At 39.6% G+C, this 20,947-nt stretch overlaps 1 protein-coding gene across 1 annotated transcript; it reads left to right on the top strand.

The window, feature by feature from the left end:
* Positions 1–1,517: 1,517 nt before the first annotated feature.
* LOC146622464 (uncharacterized) lies at positions 1,518–19,212 on the top strand. The gene is made up of 4 exons (XM_085366223.1): positions 1,518–1,598; positions 1,704–1,839; positions 2,298–2,618; positions 16,206–19,212. Exons 2-4 carry the CDS (start codon positions 1,714–1,716, stop codon positions 16,362–16,364), a joined length of 606 nt encoding a protein of 201 aa, XP_085222349.1. The 5' UTR covers positions 1,518–1,598; positions 1,704–1,713; the 3' UTR covers positions 16,365–19,212.
* Positions 19,213–20,947: the final 1,735 nt, after the last annotated feature.

Raw genomic sequence — 20,947 nt, 5'->3', positions numbered from 1 at the left:
GTCGTGGGATAAAAAACAGACAACCTTAAAGTGGAAATCCTCACATTACCTATGTTCAGTGAACACAGGGTGCCACTGCATCCACAAAAACAATCCAGAAACTTCCGTAGCTTCTGTCTTTTAAGATGACTTGAGGGGACGTAAAAGCTGGTTACAAAGTGCTGTCTTTTCACTTTTATTGTTTGAAAATAGTTGTGCTGGTTTTTATATCAAAAAGGGAGCTCACATAAAGCATCTTGTGTAAGCGTTAAAGGGGTTTTCAAAGTAAGTAAATGAATAGAAGTATAATGAGTGGCCTTCATAGCCATGTTCTTTCTTCTTTATTAGACATGCTCTGTCGCCATCTAGTGGACAATCTGTTTCCCCCTGCCTGATTAAGGTAGTGAGACCGCATAATGAGCCTTCCAATCATGCGGTGCCCTCGTGTTTACCCGTGAGATACAGACTTAAATACTTGAGTAACAAAACTACATGGTGTGTAAATCTACAGAGAAGAACTCGACATGAGTCGTTCTTTTAATTAACTGTATGACAACTTCAAACCATAAGACCATAATATTTCTCAGTTATTGACATAAAGGGCTGTTTTCCAGTTAACTCGCAGTTTTTGTGAGAGACCGTCACCCCTGATTATGCCCACCGAGCCGACCCATACTATAGGCTCTATAGGTCCTGATTTACATATGTCCAGCCAGCTATTGAGACCGGAAATTAAGCATATTTGCATTCACAAAATAAAAGCGTACTGCGTTGAAGACCGTAAAGAAACAAGACGGAGACACCATTTTGGATGTGGAAATTATACGTGTTTTTGTAGCTATAGATAGGTATTTTCCGGGTTTTATTGTTGATATGTGTTTCGTGTGACCCATATAATCATAAGATTGGTTTGGTTAAATTGTACATGTGTCTGTGGAGGCTGAGGGTAAAAATAAGCTTGTTTTCATTCTATATTGTCTCTTCACCTGTTTCCAGAGCCTACATAGAAAGGCAGGCATCATCTCGTTTCCTAACAACCACCAACTAACGGACTAAAAATTACAAATTTTAAACATGTATGAACCCAAGACTTATCTTAAAGCATCACGTCACTTTAACTCCAACCATAATCCCTACCATGACAAGTCATGACGCACCCACTTTGCCTGGCAACCACCTAACGACGGACTAAAATTACATTACAGCAGGACCTGAGCATCGCAGGGGGACCTTTTGAAGCACATTGTCCTATGCATTTTTCCTAGGTGCGTGTAAATTACATTTATATGTTAACTATAAGACATTTAATTTTGAAAACCATAATCAAATTCAAGTTGTGAAATCGAGTACAGACCCAGCTGTTTTTGTTTGTTTGTTTGTTTTACTTTTGTATTTTCAGTTTTCTCATTATGACCAATATTGATCAAGACCAAAAATACCGCGGCATGAGCAGGTACAAGATAAAATAAAACCGCGAATATGCTCCGCAGCTCTTTTAATTTGAAAGCGGAAGTGTGATATGCAATGCTCGACGAGAGGCTACGCTGACTGTCAAGCGTTTGGAATAGGACTACAACGTGTAGCGGACCGTGTTCAGCTGTAAAATTCAAAAGGGCTTGGTAAGAAAAAGGAAAAAAAATATTAAATATTTTAGAGAAGTAAGCTATACGCGAACCCGGCGCCAAAAAAACAAGGCTGACTTTCTTTTTTGTGTGAAAACCTAGAAGTTGCATTATGGATTCGGGGAAACACCCATGCGCTCCACCAGCGGGATGGTCCAGTGAGAAGTCCTCCATGGGCCAAGCGCCCCCTCCACCCTACCAGGACGACAGTAACCCTGGCCCTGGATATCCACTGCAGGTAACCAGCACATTTAAAGACACATTTTTTAAGACAATCTAAAAAAGAGAGAGAGAGAGAGAGGTATTTAATCCAATAAAAACGTTAGTTATATTTTCTCTATTTACCTATAGACTGCTAAACAATGTTATCATGTAATCATGACTTTTCCCATCGGTTCGTTCGGTTGTGTTATTATGATATTCATCCTGCTGAGTTGGTTAGCTGCATATATATATATATATATATATATATATATATATATATATATATATATATATATATATATATATATATATAATATGGAGAGAGAGAGAGATCTAAAGACGAGGTAAGATGTACTCCTTCTATATTTAACCTCTATCAACAACAGTCTCGTTTTTCCATAAATCACTTATCCAACCGGTTTTCCCACTTCAACCACCTGTTTCGTTTGCAGTGGAAATGAGTTGGTCTTATTTCACCTCTGTGTCCTGCAGGGTTATCCCGGGCAGCCTGCAGGAGTAGGATATGGACAGCCTGCAGGAGTAGGTTATGGACAGCCTGCAGGAGTAGGTTATGGACAGCCTGCAGGGGCAGGATATGGACAGCCTGCAGGGGCAGGATATGGACAGCCAGCTCATCCCATGGGTGGACAGTACCCTGCACCTCAGCAGGGTACTGTCGTGGTCCAGCCCACAGTGTATGTGGCTCAGGGTCCTCTAACTAACCCCGTCAATGACTACTTGGGCTACTCCATCTTCACCATGTTGTGCTGTTGCCTGCCACTTGGAATTGCTGCCCTTATCTTCTCCATCTTGGTGAGTCTCAAAAAAGAAAGTTTTTCATTCTTCATGGACTGTTGCACTGCAATAAATACACATCATAAAGCTGTTTGTTTAAGGAGATGAGATGATACCTAAAGAATTCCAAGAGTTCTAAAATGAAATGAAATAATAAATTAAATTTGTCATTAAGTAATTAAATTTGGGAATAAATAATAATTCTACTAATAATCAAAATAATAAACTCAAAGATTACTAATAGTTCTGGTGGCTTTCTTCCACCACTGATGCTTGTGGTTTCATTTATAATGTATTTTGGGAGACCTGGCTACATCAAGTCCACACCAGCACCAATTCAGTTGACTGTAACACTGCATCAACTCAGTACCTTGGATAATCTGTGTTGACTTGCTGTTAGATGTTGGGGTCTGTTGAAAAGCCACAGCAAGAATTTACATTTTAAAATAATTTTATGGTGCACTCCAGGACAGGAACCATGAAGTAATTGATTAAAAAGTGGAATATTTAAAGATATGTTTAATTAAACAAATTGAAATGTTAATTAATTAATGATAAATTTAATGTATTCATTTATTATTTACACAGTTTTTTTTATTTAGCCCACATTTAGCACATTTAGCCCTCCATAGTTTTAAAACATTCAGTATAAAGTTCATTGAGGTATTAAAGTAAACCATGCTGTTCAGAACAACATCTAACACCCACATGTTACTGCGTGGGAACCAGATTAGAGAACATGCTTAGGTTACCAGAAGGTGTAAAAATTTGTGCAGAGAAAAGGAGAAGTGAAAGATGCAAAGATGTGCAATAACTGTGTGACAAGAATTCACATGGAAATCAAAAAGACTAGGGGAATAAGTAAAGATGCCATATCCAATGTGGCACGAGAGATGAGAGCGAGATGTTTAAAAACAAAACAAAAAATATTGTACCCACAGTCTTGAGGAGGGGAGGATGGGTATTGCTTTTTACTTCCATCTGGAACGAATGGCTTTTTAAATGGTTGGTTTTGGACTTGATTGACCTGAATGTCTTTGCAGAGGGCAGGGAGAAGAGTAAGTAGTGGCTGCATTGGGTGTGGCCATCATAAAACAGCTGGCTGTCTTTTCGAGTCAGCAGGTGTGACTTTCACAGAGACAGAGAGAGAGTAGAGTAGATAACCATTGTGGGAAAACTCAGCAGTAAGAACACGCTGGTGGTGAAACGCTCTGCAGTGCAAGGGTTTCACTTGCATTTGAAAGAAGGCAGCTGTAATTACCGGCGTAATTGAATATAGACCCACATAATTTCCTCTGAGGCACACAGTGAGCAGCAAAGAGGCGTTGTCCTGTAAAAGAGATCATCAGCAACAACCATCCCAGTTATTCAGGGACTAAATCCACCACAATAAGTGAATGCAATATTTACAGGCACGTCCTGCTGTAATCGTTGTTGCTGCTGACGTTGGGCTCTTTGTATTCTGGTAGAGTCGAGATTCTGGCTCCAAGACATAACTGTAGATTTGAAAAATTGTCATTTGCAATTAAGAGCAATTAAAAGAAAGTAGGTCTTTACTGAGGGGCTTTAAAGGGACAGAAAAAAGAATTTCCGTAGGCTGCAAATAAAAGGGGTCTCAAAGTGAATCCAATGTGGAAGTTGCATTCTTTATACCAGCCAGCAGGGGGCAATTCTTATGTTTGTGGTAACAAATATTGTTAAACAGGAATATATGGGGAAAACAGTCTACGGCTCCCTTTATCCATGGTCTCAGTAAAGCCTTTTCTGATGAGTTTATGGTCCCTGGTTTTAAGTGGTATTGAAAACAATATGATGATTATTTTGTAAAATATGGTCATTATTAGTGTCAAGAAGGGCTATAAAGCAGGATGTGCTTAAAGCCATTGCTTTATAGCTGTACTAGAACAAATCTTAGTTTTAGTAACTGTTCAAAGTTACAACAATTAGTCCAGGAATACAAATATGGAGGTGAAAATGAGCAGAACAGCCCTCTTTAATGCCTTTTTTAACACGGTCTCATTAGAGTGCTACTGCATGCACGTTGTCTCTGGAAGTTGTGGTAGTTGATTCTTACAGGATGGAAAAGACACCCTTGCTTCCTCCATGTTTGTAGTTAAAGGCCAAAAATAACCTTACATTTTACTGCATTCGCAGAGACTCCTGCAGAGTATCACTTTTAAATAAAGGTGACTTCTGAAGCTTTAATGTAAATGTTTTTGCCATAGTGACTTGCAATGCACTTCTATGTGACTGTGCACAATGTTTTATATTATGTTTATTTTTTCATCAGTATTCAGAAGCCTACAGAAACACAAAGCGTGCATATTGCCCTGCATTTTCTGTTGTTTTTTTTTTAGCCTTTCTTGAGACAAAGAAAATGACAGATGAAAAAACAGAGTCATTAAGCTTTTAAGCTTTTCTAAATTTCCTGTGCTAGGTTTTGTTAAAGTTATGGCTGAGACTACACATGTCATGCTGTGCTAATTATAACTCGCGACACATACCTTCCAAAGCAGCAGATGCTTCCGAGCTGTTATTTTTAAAATGTTACACATGTATCTTTCAGTATTTACATTGTGGTTGTCCACAGTTTCCCACAGTTGCTGTTGTGAACCTAATTAGAATAAAACTAAAACATATTTTTTACCATTACATAACATTGTAGGATTATTGCTTAAAAATAAATAAATACAATTTTTAAAAAGGCATCTATATTGACCAGTGCGGATTAAATATGAAAAAAATTAGCATCAAATGCTGGGATACGACAAAGGCACGATAAGATCAACAAACTCTATTCACTAAGTTTATGCTTTAAGGCAGAAGATTTAAAATTAATCACTCAAGGCTTATTTCGGCCTCTTTTAGCATTTAATAATAATAATAATGGGTTGCATTTCTATAGCGCTTTTCGGGACCCCTCAAAGCGCTTTACAATACCACTATTCATTCACTCTCACATTCATAAAGGGCACTTATGTAAGGTTGATGATTTGTTGCTCTCCCGAATCATGCATAGACACACTTTCAGTTCGTGCTGGAAGAACATGAACTCCTCGATGTCTCCCTCTCTGTCTTCCTCGTCTCTCCTGCAGGTTCACGCATCCTGGCCCTTGTTTTGTCTGTGCCTACACAAAGTTGGCATTATAGCAGCCCCACCTCTTTCCATTACTATATCACAGCCGCTGGGTCTAACACTTTGTCTGGTGTTGTCTTGTAGAAACAGTATCTCTGTGTTGGGGCTGGTCATTTTGGTCTAGATTAGACATAATAATGCAGTTCTTCTCATAGACACTGGCTCTTTTGTCAAGCTGAGGAATTTCAGATTGTTGGTGATCACGCGGTCATGAGGATCTCATCATTTTGGCAATATGGAGAATGCCCACTGATTTATTTTTGTTTTTAATCTGCCTCTGTGTAATCTGTGAATCTCTTAGCTTCAGTACTGACAAATCATTGAAACAGCAGTAAAACCAATTTTATGGCATTTACAGCAGCATGTGCCTGAAGACATGGTACACTTACAGTGGGGCAAAAAAGTATTTAGTCAGCCACCGATTGTGCAAGTTCCCCCACCTAAAATGATGACAGAGGTTAGTAATTTGCACCAGAGGTACACTTCAACTGTGAGAGACAGAATGTGAAAAAAAAATCCATGAATCCACATGGTAGGATTTGTAAAGAATTTATTCGTAAATCAGGGTGGAAAATAAGTATTTGGTCAATAACAAAAATACAACTCAATACTTTGTAACATAACCTTTGTTGGCAATAACAGAGGTCAAACGTTTACTATAGGTCTTTACCAGGTTTGCACACACAGTAGCTGGTATTTTGGCCCATTCCTCCATGCAGATCTTCTCGAGAGCAGTGATGTTTTGGGGCTGTCGCCGAGCAACACGGACTTTCAACTCCCGCCACAGATTTTCTATGGGGTTGAGGTCTGGAGACTGGCTAGGCCACTCCAGGACTTTCAAATGCTTCTTACGGAGCCACTCCTTTGTTGCCCGGGCGGTGTGTTTTGGATCATTGTCATGTTGGAAGACCCAGCCTCGTTTCATCTTCAAAGTTCTCACTGATGGAAGGAGGTTTTGGCTCAAAATCTCACGATACATGGCCCCATTCATTCTGTCCTTAACACGGATCAGTCGTCCTGTCCCCTTGGCAGAAAAACAGCCCCATAGCATGATGTTTCCACCCCCATGCTTCACAGTAGGTATGGTGTTCTTGGGATGCAACTCAGTATTCTTCTTCCTCCAAACACGACGAGTTGAGTTTATACCAAAAAGTTCTACTTTGGTTTCATCTGACCACATGACATTCTCCCAATCCTCTGCTGTATCATCCATGTGCTCTCTGGCAAACTTCAGACGGGCCTGGACATGCACTGGCTTCAGCAGCGGAACACGTCTGGCACTGCGGGATTTGATTCCCTGCCGTTGTAGTGTGTTACTGATGGTGACCTTTGTTACTTTGGTCCCAGCTCTCTGCAGGTCATTCACCAGGTCCCCCCGTGTGGTTCTGGGATCTTTGCTCACCGTTCTCATGATCATTTTGACCCCACGGGATGAGATCTTGCGTGGAGCCCCAGATCGAGGGAGATTATCAGTGGTCTTGTATGTCTTCCATTTTCTAATGATTGCTCCCACAGTTGATTTTTTCACACCAAGCTGCTTGCCTATTGTAGATTCACTCTTCCCAGTCTGGTGCAGGTCTACAATACTTTTCCTGGTGTCCTTCGAAAGCTCTTTGGTCTTGGCCATGGCGGCGTTTGGAGTCTGACTGTTTGAGGCTGTGGACAGGTGTCTTTTATACAGATGATGAGTTCAAACAGGTGCCATTCATACAGGTAACGAGTGGGGGACAGAAAAGCTTCTTACAGAAGACATTACAGGTCTGTGAGAGCCAGAGATTTTCCTTGTTTGAGGTGACCAAATACTTATTTTCCACCCTGATTTACGAATAAATTCTTTACAAATCCTACCATGTGGATTCATGGATTTTTTTTTCACATTCTGTCTCTCACAGTTGAAGTGTACCTCTGGTGCAAATTACTGACCTCTGTCATCATTTTAAGTGGGGGAACTTGCACAATCGGTGGCTGACTAAATACTTTTTTGCCCCACTGTATGTCTTCAACCTGGCACCACCTGCCACACCACATGTGTGAGGTGACAGACACTGAGAGGTGCACAACCAGCGGAATAAAGACCAAAGGTTTTGGTGCACGCTGCTGTTTGTGAAAGCAACAACGCCAGTTGCAACAGGGGCTTAACAGCTTGTGGCTTGTTGTTATGAACAATTTGAGGTAACGGTGATTCGTGTTTGTTTCCATTCTTTCTAATGGAAAAGTTCCGGGTTTTTCTTCCTTTTCTGTGAGCTTTTCTGAATTAATTGCTTTATGACAAAATACTGTGGAGCTTTCAGTAGCACTACATGCCCCCGGGCTTTCCAAAAATCCCCACTTTTGTCGCAATCAGGCTCGAGCAGTCAGTTACCTCAGCTCAAGGGCATTGCCTGCTTTTGTGAAGGCATCACCAAACAGCTCTTTGTTTCCCTGTCAGAGATTTACAGTTAACAAACAGTCAGGTGAATAAACAACACTGAGACACTTAAGATTGACAACGTGCGGCACGGGTGAAAAGCTCAGAGCAAATCACACCGAACTGCAGTATTCGTTTATTTTTATAGGTTACATCGTCAATATGCAAATATAATCACATTTCCTGTTACGCAGGTCCTGATGCTGTCTGTGTGTGTGTGTGTGTGTGTGTGTGTGTGTGTGTGTGTGTGTGTGTGTGTGTGTGTGTGTGTGTGTGTCACAAAGTATGTGTGTTGCAAGTCAATTTCTAAGAATAATATAATGCAAGTCAACTTCTGCAGATGTGTATTTCTGTACTGATCTCTTGTCAGTGTCACAGGGTCAGCTTCCTGTTTCAACAGAAAGCTGTGTCTGGTGAAATATGTGTAACATAACTTTTGAAGCATAAGCAAGTAAAACAATAAAAACTCCCTAACATTCCCCAAATGCCAGCATTTTCTTCAGAAGCCCTTATTTACAATGAGTGAACATTCAGATGAGCTAATTCTTCTGCAGAGGGGTGATGTATTTTAACTGGAATTTAAGGTTATTTCCTCTTGCTGACCTTAAAATGTGGCATACATTTTAGTTTGTGTCACATTAAAATGTGATACAAATTTATTTTTGGTCTAACATGGCATTTCTTGTTACTGAACTGTCATGTTACGTATTGAAATCAAAGTGGAGACAGTTTTGTGTTTAACCACGGAGCTACAGAGAGCAACATAAAGGCAAACACTGGTCATTGGCTGTAATGTCAGGTGCTCTGTAGCATCTGATTGAGGTAAATTTAAATATTAAAGTGTAAAATGTTTGATCAACACTAAAGAAAATTAGATTTGATTCTGTAAAAGGATCTTCATGTAAAACTGTCTGTAGTCACCAAAACCGATAAAGCCAAAGTAAATATTTGTTCCGACAGGACTTTACTCAGATCAGTGTGACCAACTACAGTGGGGCAAAAAAGTATTTAGTCAGCCACCGATTGTGCAAGTTCCCCCACTTAAAATGATGACAGAGGTCAGTAATTTGCACCAGAGGTACACTTCAACTGTGAGAGACAGAATGTGAAAAAAAAATCCATGAATTCACATGGTAGGATTTGTAAAGAATTTATTCGTAAATCAGGGTGGAAAATAAGTATTTGGTCACCTCAAACAAGGAAAATCTCTGGCTCTCACAGACCTGTAACGTCTTCTGTAAGAAGCTTTTCTGTCCCCCACTCGTTACCTGTATGAATGGCACCTGTTTGAACTCATCATCTGTATAAAAGACACCTGTCCACAGCCTCAAACAGTCAGACTCCAAACTCCGCCATGGCCAAGACCAAAGAGCTTTGGAAGGACACCAGGAAAAGTATTGTAGACCTGCACCAGACTGGGAAGAGTGAATCTACAACAGGCAAGCAGCTTGGTGTGAAAAAATCAACTGTGGGAGCAATCATCAGAAAATGGAAGACATACAAGACCACTGATAATCTCCCTCGATCTGGGGCTCCATGCAAGATCTCATCCCGTGGGGTCAAAATGATCATGAGAACGGTGAGCAAAGATCCCAGAACCACACGGGGGGACCTGGTGAATGACCTGCAGAGAGCTGGGACCAAAGTAACAAAGGTCACCATCAGTAACACACTACAACGGCAGGGAATCAAATCCCGCAGTGCCAGACGTGTTCCGCTGCTGAAGCCAGTGCATGTCCAGGCCCGTCTGAAGTTTGCCAGAGAGCACATGGATGATACAGCAGAGGATTGGGAGAATGTCATGTGGTCAGATGAAACCAAAGTAGAACTTTTTGGTATAAACTCAACTCGTCGTGTTTGGAGGAAGAAGAATACTGAGTTGCATCCCAAGAACACCATACCTACTGTGAAGCATGGGGGTGGAAACATCATGCTATGGGGCTGTTTTTCTGCCAAGGGGACAGGACGACTGATCCGTGTTAAGGACAGAATGAATGGGGCCATGTATCGTGAGATTTTGAGCCAAAACCTCCTTCCATCAGTGAGAACTTTGAAGATGAAACGAGGCTGGGTCTTCCAACATGACAATGATCCAAAACACACCGCCCGGGCAACAAAGGAGTGGCTCCGTAAGAAGCATTTGAAAGTCCTGGAGTGGCCTAGCCAGTCTCCAGACCTTAACCCCATAGAAAATCTGTGGCGGGAGTTGAAAGTCCGTGTTGCTCGGCGACAGCCCCAAAACATCACTGCTCTCGAGAAGATCTGCATGGAGGAATGGGCCAAAATACCAGCTACTGTGTGTGCAAACCTGGTAAAGACCTATAGTAAACGTTTGACCTCTGTTATTGCCAACAAAGGTTATGTTACAAAGTATTGAGTTGTATTTTTGTTATTGACCAAATACTTATTTTCCACCCTGATTTACGAATAAATTCTTTACAAATCCTACCATGTGGATTCATGGATTTTTTTTTTTCACATTCTGTCTCTCACAGTTGAAGTGTACCTCTGGTGCAAATTACTGACCTCTGTCATCATTTTAGGTGGGGGAACTTGCACAATCGGTGGCTGACTAAATACTTTTTTGCCCCACTGTACCTGATAGCAACAAGAAGCTGTTTTTTTTGTTTGGTTGTTTTGTTTTTTTACATTATATTTTTTTTCTAAAGAGAAATAACCACTTTTCTATCTGAACATTACATTAAACTTACTTGAAAATGTTATTTGACAGATGTGAATGGCGTCTTTTCTACGTTCACTCGGTTAAATGAAATAACAGTTGATGACAGGAGAACTGTAGAAAGATGTGAAAAAGATCTAATGAGAGATTATTTTGTTTTCACCATGATAAGTGGTTAGCAAGACATTGATTAGAGCTGTGCAGTGAGGTAAGAATTCATCACTGAGTGTACTGAATCCGGTTTTAACCCTTTCCTTTCTGATGTCTAAAACTTTTGGCATATTTGACTGTAAAAAGTTTATTTATTTAAAGTCATCGCTAACAAATCTAAAAGCAGGGCAACAGAGCAGTGCGAAAAGCACATACAATTGTCACTTAAGTAGACGCACAGGTATTTGTGTAGCACCTATTTTTGTGCAGTGTTATCTGAACCTTCACCTGCCACTTAGTTATAATAATAAAATAATTATGATAATGCAGGTAAATACAATCTTTATTTCAAGTTAAATTGCAAATGTAATGAAGAAAAAAACAATTGGGTTTTTAAAAGTTCAATTTGAGATTTTGTCGTGGTCCTGAGTTGACTCACTGGTTTTGAATACTGTTATCTTATGTTTTAGATTAATTCTTAAGATTTTCTTGTTCTTAGGGTTTGATTTCTGTTTTGTATTTTTAGCTCCTGTTCTGTGTCTCTGTGCCTGTCCTGGTCCCACATCTGTGTTCCCTCCCTGTTGCTGTGTCTGATGTCTTTGTGTTAAGTTTTCGTGTCTTGCGTTTGGTCTGCGTTGCTTCCTGTGTCTTGTTAGCTCTGATTTATTCCTGCTGTGTTATCACCTGTTCCCTATCCTCTCGTTGTCAGTCTGTGTATTTAAGCCTTGCGATTCTCTCTGTCTGTGTCACATCTTTAACGTCATCCACACCTTCTCCGTGTTGTGTCTCATCCCTCTGTGTTCTGGTGAAGTTCTGGTTCCCAGTTCCACTCTCCTAGTCTATGCTTCCTAGTTTTAGTTTCCTGAGTCTAGTTAGTTCATGTTTGAGGTTCTTGTTTTGTTTTTGTAAAGTTTACTTCTTACAAAGAGTGTTTTAGCAAATAACGCAACTGTTAGCTTCCTGTTTCTGAGTACATTTAGGTCCACATCCTGCCCGCAGACAGATTTGTGATTTGGCAGATAATGAAAAACCCCAAGTTCTACTGTGGCGGCGTAGTGTGGGAAACAGAATCACTTTAGAGCTATGCCCAAATGCTATAGCTACAAAACAAGCCCAAATCATCACTCCACACCTCTGTGCTTGACAGTTGGTATGAGCTGTTTGTGTTGATATGCCACGTTTGGTTTTCCCCAAACATGGCACTGTGCATTATGACCGTAACAACCATCTCTACTTTGTGCTTGTCCATCCAAAAGACATTTTTCCAGGAGTCTTGTGAAAATTCCAAACCTAAGCTTTGTTGCTATCTTATTTTTAGAGAGGAAAGACTCTTTTTGGCAACCCTTCCATACAAGCTGTGCTTCTTCTAATTGTACTGTCATTGGCTCTTGAATTTTCTTATTATTATTATTATTATTATTGTTGTTGTTGTTGTTGTTGTTGTTGTTGTTGTTGTATTATTAGTTTTTAATTTCTTTGAGTATTGAACAGTCTGACCTTTGGCCAAAAGGCTGTGAAAACGTTTTTTCCCATGACTCCATATATATCACAAGTATGTACGTGTTGGTACGTGTTTAACATAGAAATATGCTTCTGAGTTTCAACCACAAATACATAAAACTGTTAAAGAGTAAAATGCCACTCAACCCCCCTGCTGTTAGCCTTACCACAAGATTCGGATGGCTCACAGAGGTGAGTGACATTTTGTGTGGTTAAGATGTGTTGAGGATGTTGTACATGTTCCAGGAAATCTCTAAACTGTTGGTAAACTGTAGGTTGAAAAGACAGAGACAGAACAAGAACATCTGAACAATATTAACTCACTGAATAAGCTAGCTAAACTACTCTTTGCCCGTCACTTTGCTTTCATTTCATTGTGGCAAAACTATGCAGACTTTTTTATCAGCTGCGTTCAGCTGTGCTTGCTGCAATGTTACCAAATCCCATGCAGAAAGAAGACGAAGAAGCAGCACGGGCAGACACACTGATAACCCTCCATTGAGACGGCACACAGATTATACTGTCTAACCTACAACAAGGCAAGCTAGTCAGAAGGAAAGGAGAGCCGTGCTTTCAAAGAGCACTTTCTCGATTTTGGGACACTAGTGCATTAGTCTAGTGCACTAGTGCATTAGTGCATTAGTGCATTAGTCTGTAGAAAGGCTGCCCTTTCTACAAACCAGTTTGGGCTGTGTTTTTATCAGATTAGTTTGTTTCCCTTGGGCCTGCTGTTCTGTTGAATGGACTGTCTAATCCTGTTAGCCAAGCTCCTTCCTACAAATAATTCAGCTGTAATATCACCATAAGAATATATTTTAATGTTTTATTCCTTGGCTTTTGTAGGAATTCCCCCCCCCCCCCCCCCCCTAATTGGCAGCAGAGATGACTCTGTGGTTCTTAAATGTTTGTAGGAAAACAGCCCTTTGCTTTCTTGTGTACAACCTCACTTGATGAGGTTGTGCTCGATTGCTAGTTGTAAGAGTCACTGAATGCAATGTGATGTTGTTTTTGTATGTTGTGGCCCCTATTAGTCTTCAAGGCTTCAAGGTACTTTTTAAACTAATGGATTAGACAAACATTAAGCAGATGTCTCCTCAGCATTTTTAGTGGGAGCTCAAAATAAAGATGGAGGATAGGTGTGGTCCAGTCTAAGTACTGAATAAAGTATGCTAACAACAGCTGGTCTGTTGTTTCCTATTTTATTAAAAGTCCTGTGGTTTCCCACGTTGTCCCAACATGTCAGTTTAAGTTTTCATGTGGCCTAAAAGGTTTTTTTTTTTTTAATGGAGTAAATATTGGATTAAAACTCTTGGTAAACTTCTATTTAAGAGATAAAACGATGGGAGTGCTTCATATTGCCTCAGTAAATATTCTGCAGTGTGGCTCTTAAACAGCAATTGCTCGCAAATTACAGTTTACCCATAAGTAGTAATCATCACATAGAGTTCCTTCTCAGTGTGTGCATATCACCGTCATGGGCCATTTGTTCCACAGTCTCAACAGTCAGCTTGTTTTCCGTAAGTTAAACGTTCTTGCCACACCTCTAACAACATAACAGTTGGTACAGTAATTTAGAGTGTTCTGTGCCATGATTGTGTTTGTGAAGAGTTACTGCTAAGCTTTTGTGTTTCTGAAAGTGCATGCATCAGTTCCTCAATACTCCGTTTTCAAATTTTCCAAAGTGAAAAATAATCTTTGTTTACATCATCATTAAGAGGGAACAGGATGCAGGATGAGATGAGATGGCTGATGAGAAAAAATGAACTTGATGCATGTCCACTACAGAGTAATGCAGAGTGCAGAATCATAGGATGCCAACAATACTTGACAAAAGGGTTTGTACTAAACTGGAGAACCCAAAAATCCAACAAAGGATGTAACTAGAAACGTACATATGAGACACAATTTCTTTAGGCAAGGTAAATCTGAGGCACATTAGGAGGAGCAACGGGCAATTTGAAAGGAGGAAGAGGAAGGTGGGACTCACAGGAAACCAATGGGGAATGAGATATGGGAAAACATCACGACGGTTAGAAGAGACAATTGACTGTGAAAGTAAAACAGGAACCAAGCAAGCAATGCCACACAGCAATAGAAATCCCCACAGTAAACATGATGATAGAGGCAGGGGCACACGCACTAACACAAATCCAAATTAGGGAACACAGAGGGACACAACCAGTTCTTACCAGGATACTAAAGCCAAAATGTAACCAAAAACTCCAAATAGGGAAATGAAAACCTGAACCAGAACTCAGAACAGCAATACACATCCTTTCCTATCAGCCTACCTCTCTGACATGTCTTCCCAATGTGTTGTTTGTGTAAGTTTGGTCAGAAGGTTCCTTTGTAAGTGTGCATGCGCCATTAGCGTGCTGCCTGCTGTAACCTATAATTTCCTTCGGGATTAATAAAGTATTCTGATTCTGATAATCAAGCAGGAAAACTTGGTTTGGAATTCTTACTGAGATAATGTAAAACGTCCTGGCTTGCGTGGCTATGCTACTTCTCATTCTTTTTATTATGTAATTTAATAATTTTCTTTACATTATGAATGTTGACGGTTGTAGAATGTCTCAATGTTCAAACTGCTGGAAAACATTACATCTTCCACACGTTTCCATTTTCAGAAGATCAGAGTACCGTAAATGTCGGGCTATAAGCCGCTACTTTTTGCACAAGCTTTGAACCCTGCGGCTTTTAGTCAGGTGCGGCTTTTCTATGGATTGTCCGTGATTTTTGTCATATCGTAAGACGATTTGTTTTGTGTGTTCCGCTGTTGTACGGCACTACGTTGCCTGGCGGAAGGATCGGGGTTCAAGAGTGGTATGTTAGTCACATGTCCGTCCGCCAGGCAACGTAGTGCCGTACGAAGTAGCGCGAAAAACAAACTTCAAAGTAGCGCTACGCGTTCAGCGGGAGGCGTGGATGATGAGCGGCGATAAACTTGCAAGTTATGCCCAAAAAGCAAGTTATGCCCAACTCCACCGGTGGATTCTGACAGCGTGGAAAAGTGTGAAAACATCCACGATCACCAACGGATTTTGAAGGGCTGGACTGCTGCATGATGGAGAGGAGGACACCGCCACGGCCCTTCTGAGGGTGTTCGACTCTGACACTGACAACGAGGATTTCTTTGGTTTTGAAAGTGATAACGAAGGAGAGAAGAAGAGTGGATGACGAAGCCATCCTGAGCCTGTTTGTATCCGACACTGGAGAAGAGGACTTTGGTGGTTTTAGTGCGCAGGAAGAAGAGAAAGATGGTGGTGAATGACTGACTTTTCTTCTTGTTAAAGCTGTGTCACTGCACCTGAGCCTAAAAGGTAGGCCGAATCTATTTTTCTGGTGTGCTGTAGGCTACTGTTATGTACTACATGTGCAAATATGTACCCATAACTTGTTTTTCAAAATATTAATAAAAGTGATGTCTCCAAACAGCCATCTCTTTCCTGACAATTCCCTTTGTGCATATTCTCTTACATATGATAAGTCAACATTGAAACACCTGCGGCTTTTGGTCAGGTGCGGCTAATGTATGTACAAAACAGGATTTTCCCCTGATTTTAGCTTGTGCGGCTAATATTTAGGTGCGCTTTGTAGTCCGGGAAATACGGTATATGCTTTCTGGGTTTTTAAGCTCTAAACAAGTATCATCCTGTGTAGTGGAGGTCCAACAACCAAGAGCAGCAACAACAACCAAATTGCTTTGTTTTTCTTCCTTATCACTTTCAGACTCGGGAATCCAACCACGTTGGCGATCGGATGTCAGCGGAGCGGAGCAGCAGGACAGCCAGGACACTGAACCATGTGGCTTTGGGACTCGGTATTGCTGGCCTGATCCTCACAATTGTTTATGTGGCAGTTGTGATAAATGCCGTTGGCAAATACTGATTTAACATTTTTTCTATATTGCCTCTGCATGCTCAGAAACAGGTTATGTGATCATATCAGGAACATTATTGGCTTTCAGGATGACGTTTTATTGGAAACTTTTTAAATTTGTGGCCCCTAATGTGCTGAAAAATCTTTGACGTTAACCCTATAATGGCATTTGTATCATATTTGCCCTCTTTCTCATCAACATAATCAATACCTTCCATCAGAGGTGGGACCAAGTCATTGTTTTGCAAGTCTCAAGTAAGTCTCAAGTCTTTATCCTCAAGTCTCAAGTCAAGTCTCAAGTAATGTCAGGCAAGTCAGAGTCGAGTCTCAAGTCACTGGTGTAAAAGTCCGAGTCAAGTCACAAGTCTGAAACTTTGAATTTCAAGTCCTTTCGAGTCTTTAAAAAAAAAAAAATGAAAAAATAATGTTGCAGTTATGCTAAATGTAAATATTAGACCATGTAATTTTAAAATCTGTGTTTTTCTCAACACATGACAAAATAGTGAACTTAGAAAATATACACAAATTGTGAAATTGCACCTCTTTAAAATGCAGCTCAATTAAACCTAGCTCCAAGAATAATTTTCACCGACAGTTCTGAGATAAGCTGCATGTTATTCTTGGATGCGGTTGTAGGACCGGCTTTAAAATCGCATGACAAAAATATCATACACATTAAAAAAAACTGCATCACCAACGTAGCCTGGACAACATTTGCTAGTTGGATGAAGTCAGCTATCTCATCTTAGCATATTTATATGCATATTTATAATTATACGGTTCTTGGAGTGAGTGCATACACTCATGAAGTTTAGTAACTTCAGGTCACTGCAACAAGCCCAGGTACAGTTTACCGACGGATGGGTGCAGGACCTTGAAATGCACCGTGTAGAACGAAAGACCATCGTACGTATCATAAGTTTACCAGTCTCACAAATTGTCGTCATAAATACACATTCGTTAACCGTTTATTAATATAACCTTTGAGCTCAACGGTAATTAATTAGTAGTGGAAATAATTTCTGGTAGCATCACAGAAATGTAGCAGTGACAATAATATTGTATGCTGTAATCGTACTGGACAATTAGTGATACAAAAAACCTGTTTTATCCTGTGAATAAAAGTATATGTTTTTGTCAATGTACCATAATAACAGAAGCGAAACGCAATATTGTGTCAGGACAATTTACTATTTATGCACAATAAATAAAGGAGCATAGCGCGACAATTTCTGTTCAGCGCCAGACTTGCTTGTAACCTATATCACCAATTATGTTATGAAAAATGACGTATTAACTACTAAAAAACACTGACCTTCGTGTAAATGCTTGGAGCAGACTAACCTGTGAGCTGGAGTGTTCTGGGACGTTATATTTGGTCTTTGAATGGCTGCAATCCAGTCGCCTCTTTGTTACTTCGGAAACATGGCTCGAACAATTTCTCTTCAACGACGTAATCCGATAACAACCGATCTCTTTACCCGTCGGCTTCCCGTGGCTGTCATGCGACCGGCTATTGCAGTTAATAATACAACGGCTTCTTGTGTTTCTTTTTATCGCTGTATAACTGATTTTAATTGAAAGCCTGCGTGCGCTAGTACCGCTTGCCACGAGTTCCCAGAATCCTTTGCGGTTCTACCCGTGAATGACGTCACATTTTCAATCTCTATATAATATGCATGTTAAATTTTATATTTGGGGTAAAATATCAAGTCTTTTCAAGTAAACCGGTTCAAGTCCAATTCAAGTCCCAAGTCATTGGTGTAAAAGTCCAAGTCAAGTCACAAGTCTTAGAACATTTTTTCAAGTCAAGTCTAAAGTCATAAAATTAATGACTCGAGTCTGACTCGAGTCCAAGTCATGTGACTCGAGTCCACACCTCTGCCTTCCATAATTTTAAAATGTTATGGACAAAACTCTTTTTTAAAAGAGTCTAAATTTAACATTGTTGTTAACAAAAAATTGTCAAAAACGCCCAATGTATCAAATGTGATACAAAGAAAATATCTCATAAATATCTCATAAACAACATAATATAGCACAGAAAATGTGGATTTGGTTATAAGGGTTATTAAACATCTCAGTTCCAAAACAATTTGAATTTTTTCTGGTTATTTTTTGATGGGTTGGGTCTTACAGAGTTAATCAAATTATTATCAACAGTGATTGGCAATTTATTGTTATGATCTTGCTGAATACATCCAAATCACTGCAACCCATTACTCTTCAGCAGTGTGAAGACTAGCATCTATTGCCAAAGATTCATATTTACTAATCAGTTATTTTGCTTATGATTTGCTTTTGTATGTTATCACGCATCTATCGTCACATTTTTGACATGTATGGGGTTTTGTTTCTCAATTTTGATGCCTTATGAATGAGAGTTTATTGTGCTGTCATTACACAAGCAGAATTCATGCCATACAAAGTTTATGTTTCATGATTAAATGGCAAATGATTATCACAACTTTAGGTTGTGAGATTAAAGTTTGACTTTGAGTTTTGTGAAAGTATTAAAAGGCTAAAATGTTTACGAACATTAAAATTCCTCACTGATGGAGACATGTGTTTTGTCCATGCTGAAAAACAGTGGAAGACTGAAGTCTGTTGATCATCAGTTTTGCAATCTTAAACAGGATGTCATAGACTGTTTAGAGGAGTGCAAAGCTTCTCACGAAATCAGCAGTAAAGTAGAAACAGCTGAGGCATTATGAGGAGCAGTTCAGTCGGGCTCCAATTCGCTCTGTATTCAAACTTGTGTAGGTATCGCTGGTGTTCTGTTGCGCTCTGTGTTTTCTTTGTAGCCAATGCTTAAGACTGTATACCAAATTTCTTTATAAATAAAGTTGAAGTATGTCATGAGAAAAATGTTTGTGTTGTTTAATTGGATGAGTTTTATCAGACCAGTTTCAGAGCCTTCCCATAGAAACCTTGGGAACACAACTGTGGAATAAGTGAGTTTGCAGCTTAACTGTTGAATACATTATTTTACAGGTGTACAGGTGCATTTTAAAGAAAACTGTTTCTGTTAATACACAACTACAAAATTATTCCATTAAAAAAACAAAATGATTTGAGTGGATATTATTAGCTCCCCCACCCCCCTAGAAACCATAACACAAACCAGCGATGGGTTTTATTTTCCAATGTACACACGGTATAAAAACCTCAAGGGTCTGAGTGTCATTTGAGAAAGCATCGTGCCAAAACAACAAGTTTAGACTTGAGCGGGGCCTGCACTTCCACAGGTCCCACTGGTTTAGACTTATTTCTGTTAACAAAGCAAGACAGAGCAGCTCAACCGGTTTTCACATGCTAGCAAGGGAAGGATCTCAGAGCAGCCCTTCTGCCCTTGGTGTCAGACCACTTCGAAGAACCAGCTTCCACTGCAGCCTTTTATTTCTGTGACACGCAGTTTCAAATTCAAATTCAAATTTTATTTGTCACAGTCATACACAGTACGATATGCAGTGAAATGCTTAGACAACTGCTCGTGACCTAAAGAAAAAAAAAAGGAAAAGGCTATGAATAAGATAGGAAATAAATATAAAAAATTAAAAAGTGTAAATTTAACTAGGAAGGAATAAAATATAAAAATTAAGGTTAAAAATGAAATAACTGTACAACACAAATTAGAATGAAGGGTAAATTTAACTGGGAAAGAATAAGATAAAATATATAAATTAAAGTTGAAAATAAAATAACTGTACAACAAAATAAACAGTATAGAACTATATAAGAATGTATGAAGAAATATAAATAAATAAATATATATATACAGGGAGTGCAGAATTATTAGGCAAGTTGTATTTTTGAGGAATAATTTTATTATTGAACAACAACCATGTTCTCAATGAACCCAAAACACTCATTAATATCAAAGCTGAATGTTTTTGGAAGTAGTTTTTAGTTTGTTTTTAGTTTTAGCTATTTTAGGGGGATATCTGTGTGTGCAGGTGACTATTACTGTGCATAATTATTAGGCAACTTAACAAAAAACAAATATATACCCATTTCAATTATTTATTTTTACCAGTGAAACCAATATAACATCTCCACATTCACAAATATACATTTCTGACATTCAAAAACAAAACAAAAACAAATCAGCGACCAATATAGCCACCTTTCTTTGCAAGGACACTCAAAAGCCTGCCATCCATGGATTCTGTCAGTGTTTTGATCTGTTCACCATCAACATTGCGTGCAGCAGCAACCACAGCCTCCCAGACACTGTTCAGAGAGGTGTACTGTTTTCCCTCCTTGTAAATCTCACATTTGATGATGGACCACAGGTTCTCAATGGGGTTCAGATCAGGTGAACAAGGTGGCCATGTCATTAGTTTTTCTTCTTTTATACCCTTTCTTGCCAGCCACGCTGTGGAGTACTTGGACGCGTGTGATGGAGCATTGTCCTGCATGAAAATCATGTTTTTCTTGAAGGATGCAGACTTCTTCCTGTACCACTGCTTGAAGAAGGTGTCTTCCAGAAACTGGCAGTAGGACTGGGAGTTGAGCTTGACTCCATCCTCAACCCGAAAAGGCCCCACAAGCTCATCTTTGATGATACCAGCCCAAACCAGTACTCCACC

The sequence above is a fragment of the Diplotaxodon limnothrissa genome, linkage group LG11 (assembly GCF_057381915.1).
Source record: "Diplotaxodon limnothrissa isolate DT_005_m linkage group LG11, D_limnothrissa_male_GT1.1, whole genome shotgun sequence".
NCBI lineage: Eukaryota > Metazoa > Chordata > Actinopteri > Cichliformes > Cichlidae > Diplotaxodon > Diplotaxodon limnothrissa.
The sequence above is the reverse complement of the archived record's forward strand: the minus strand, read 5'-3'. Positions and strand labels throughout refer to the sequence as shown.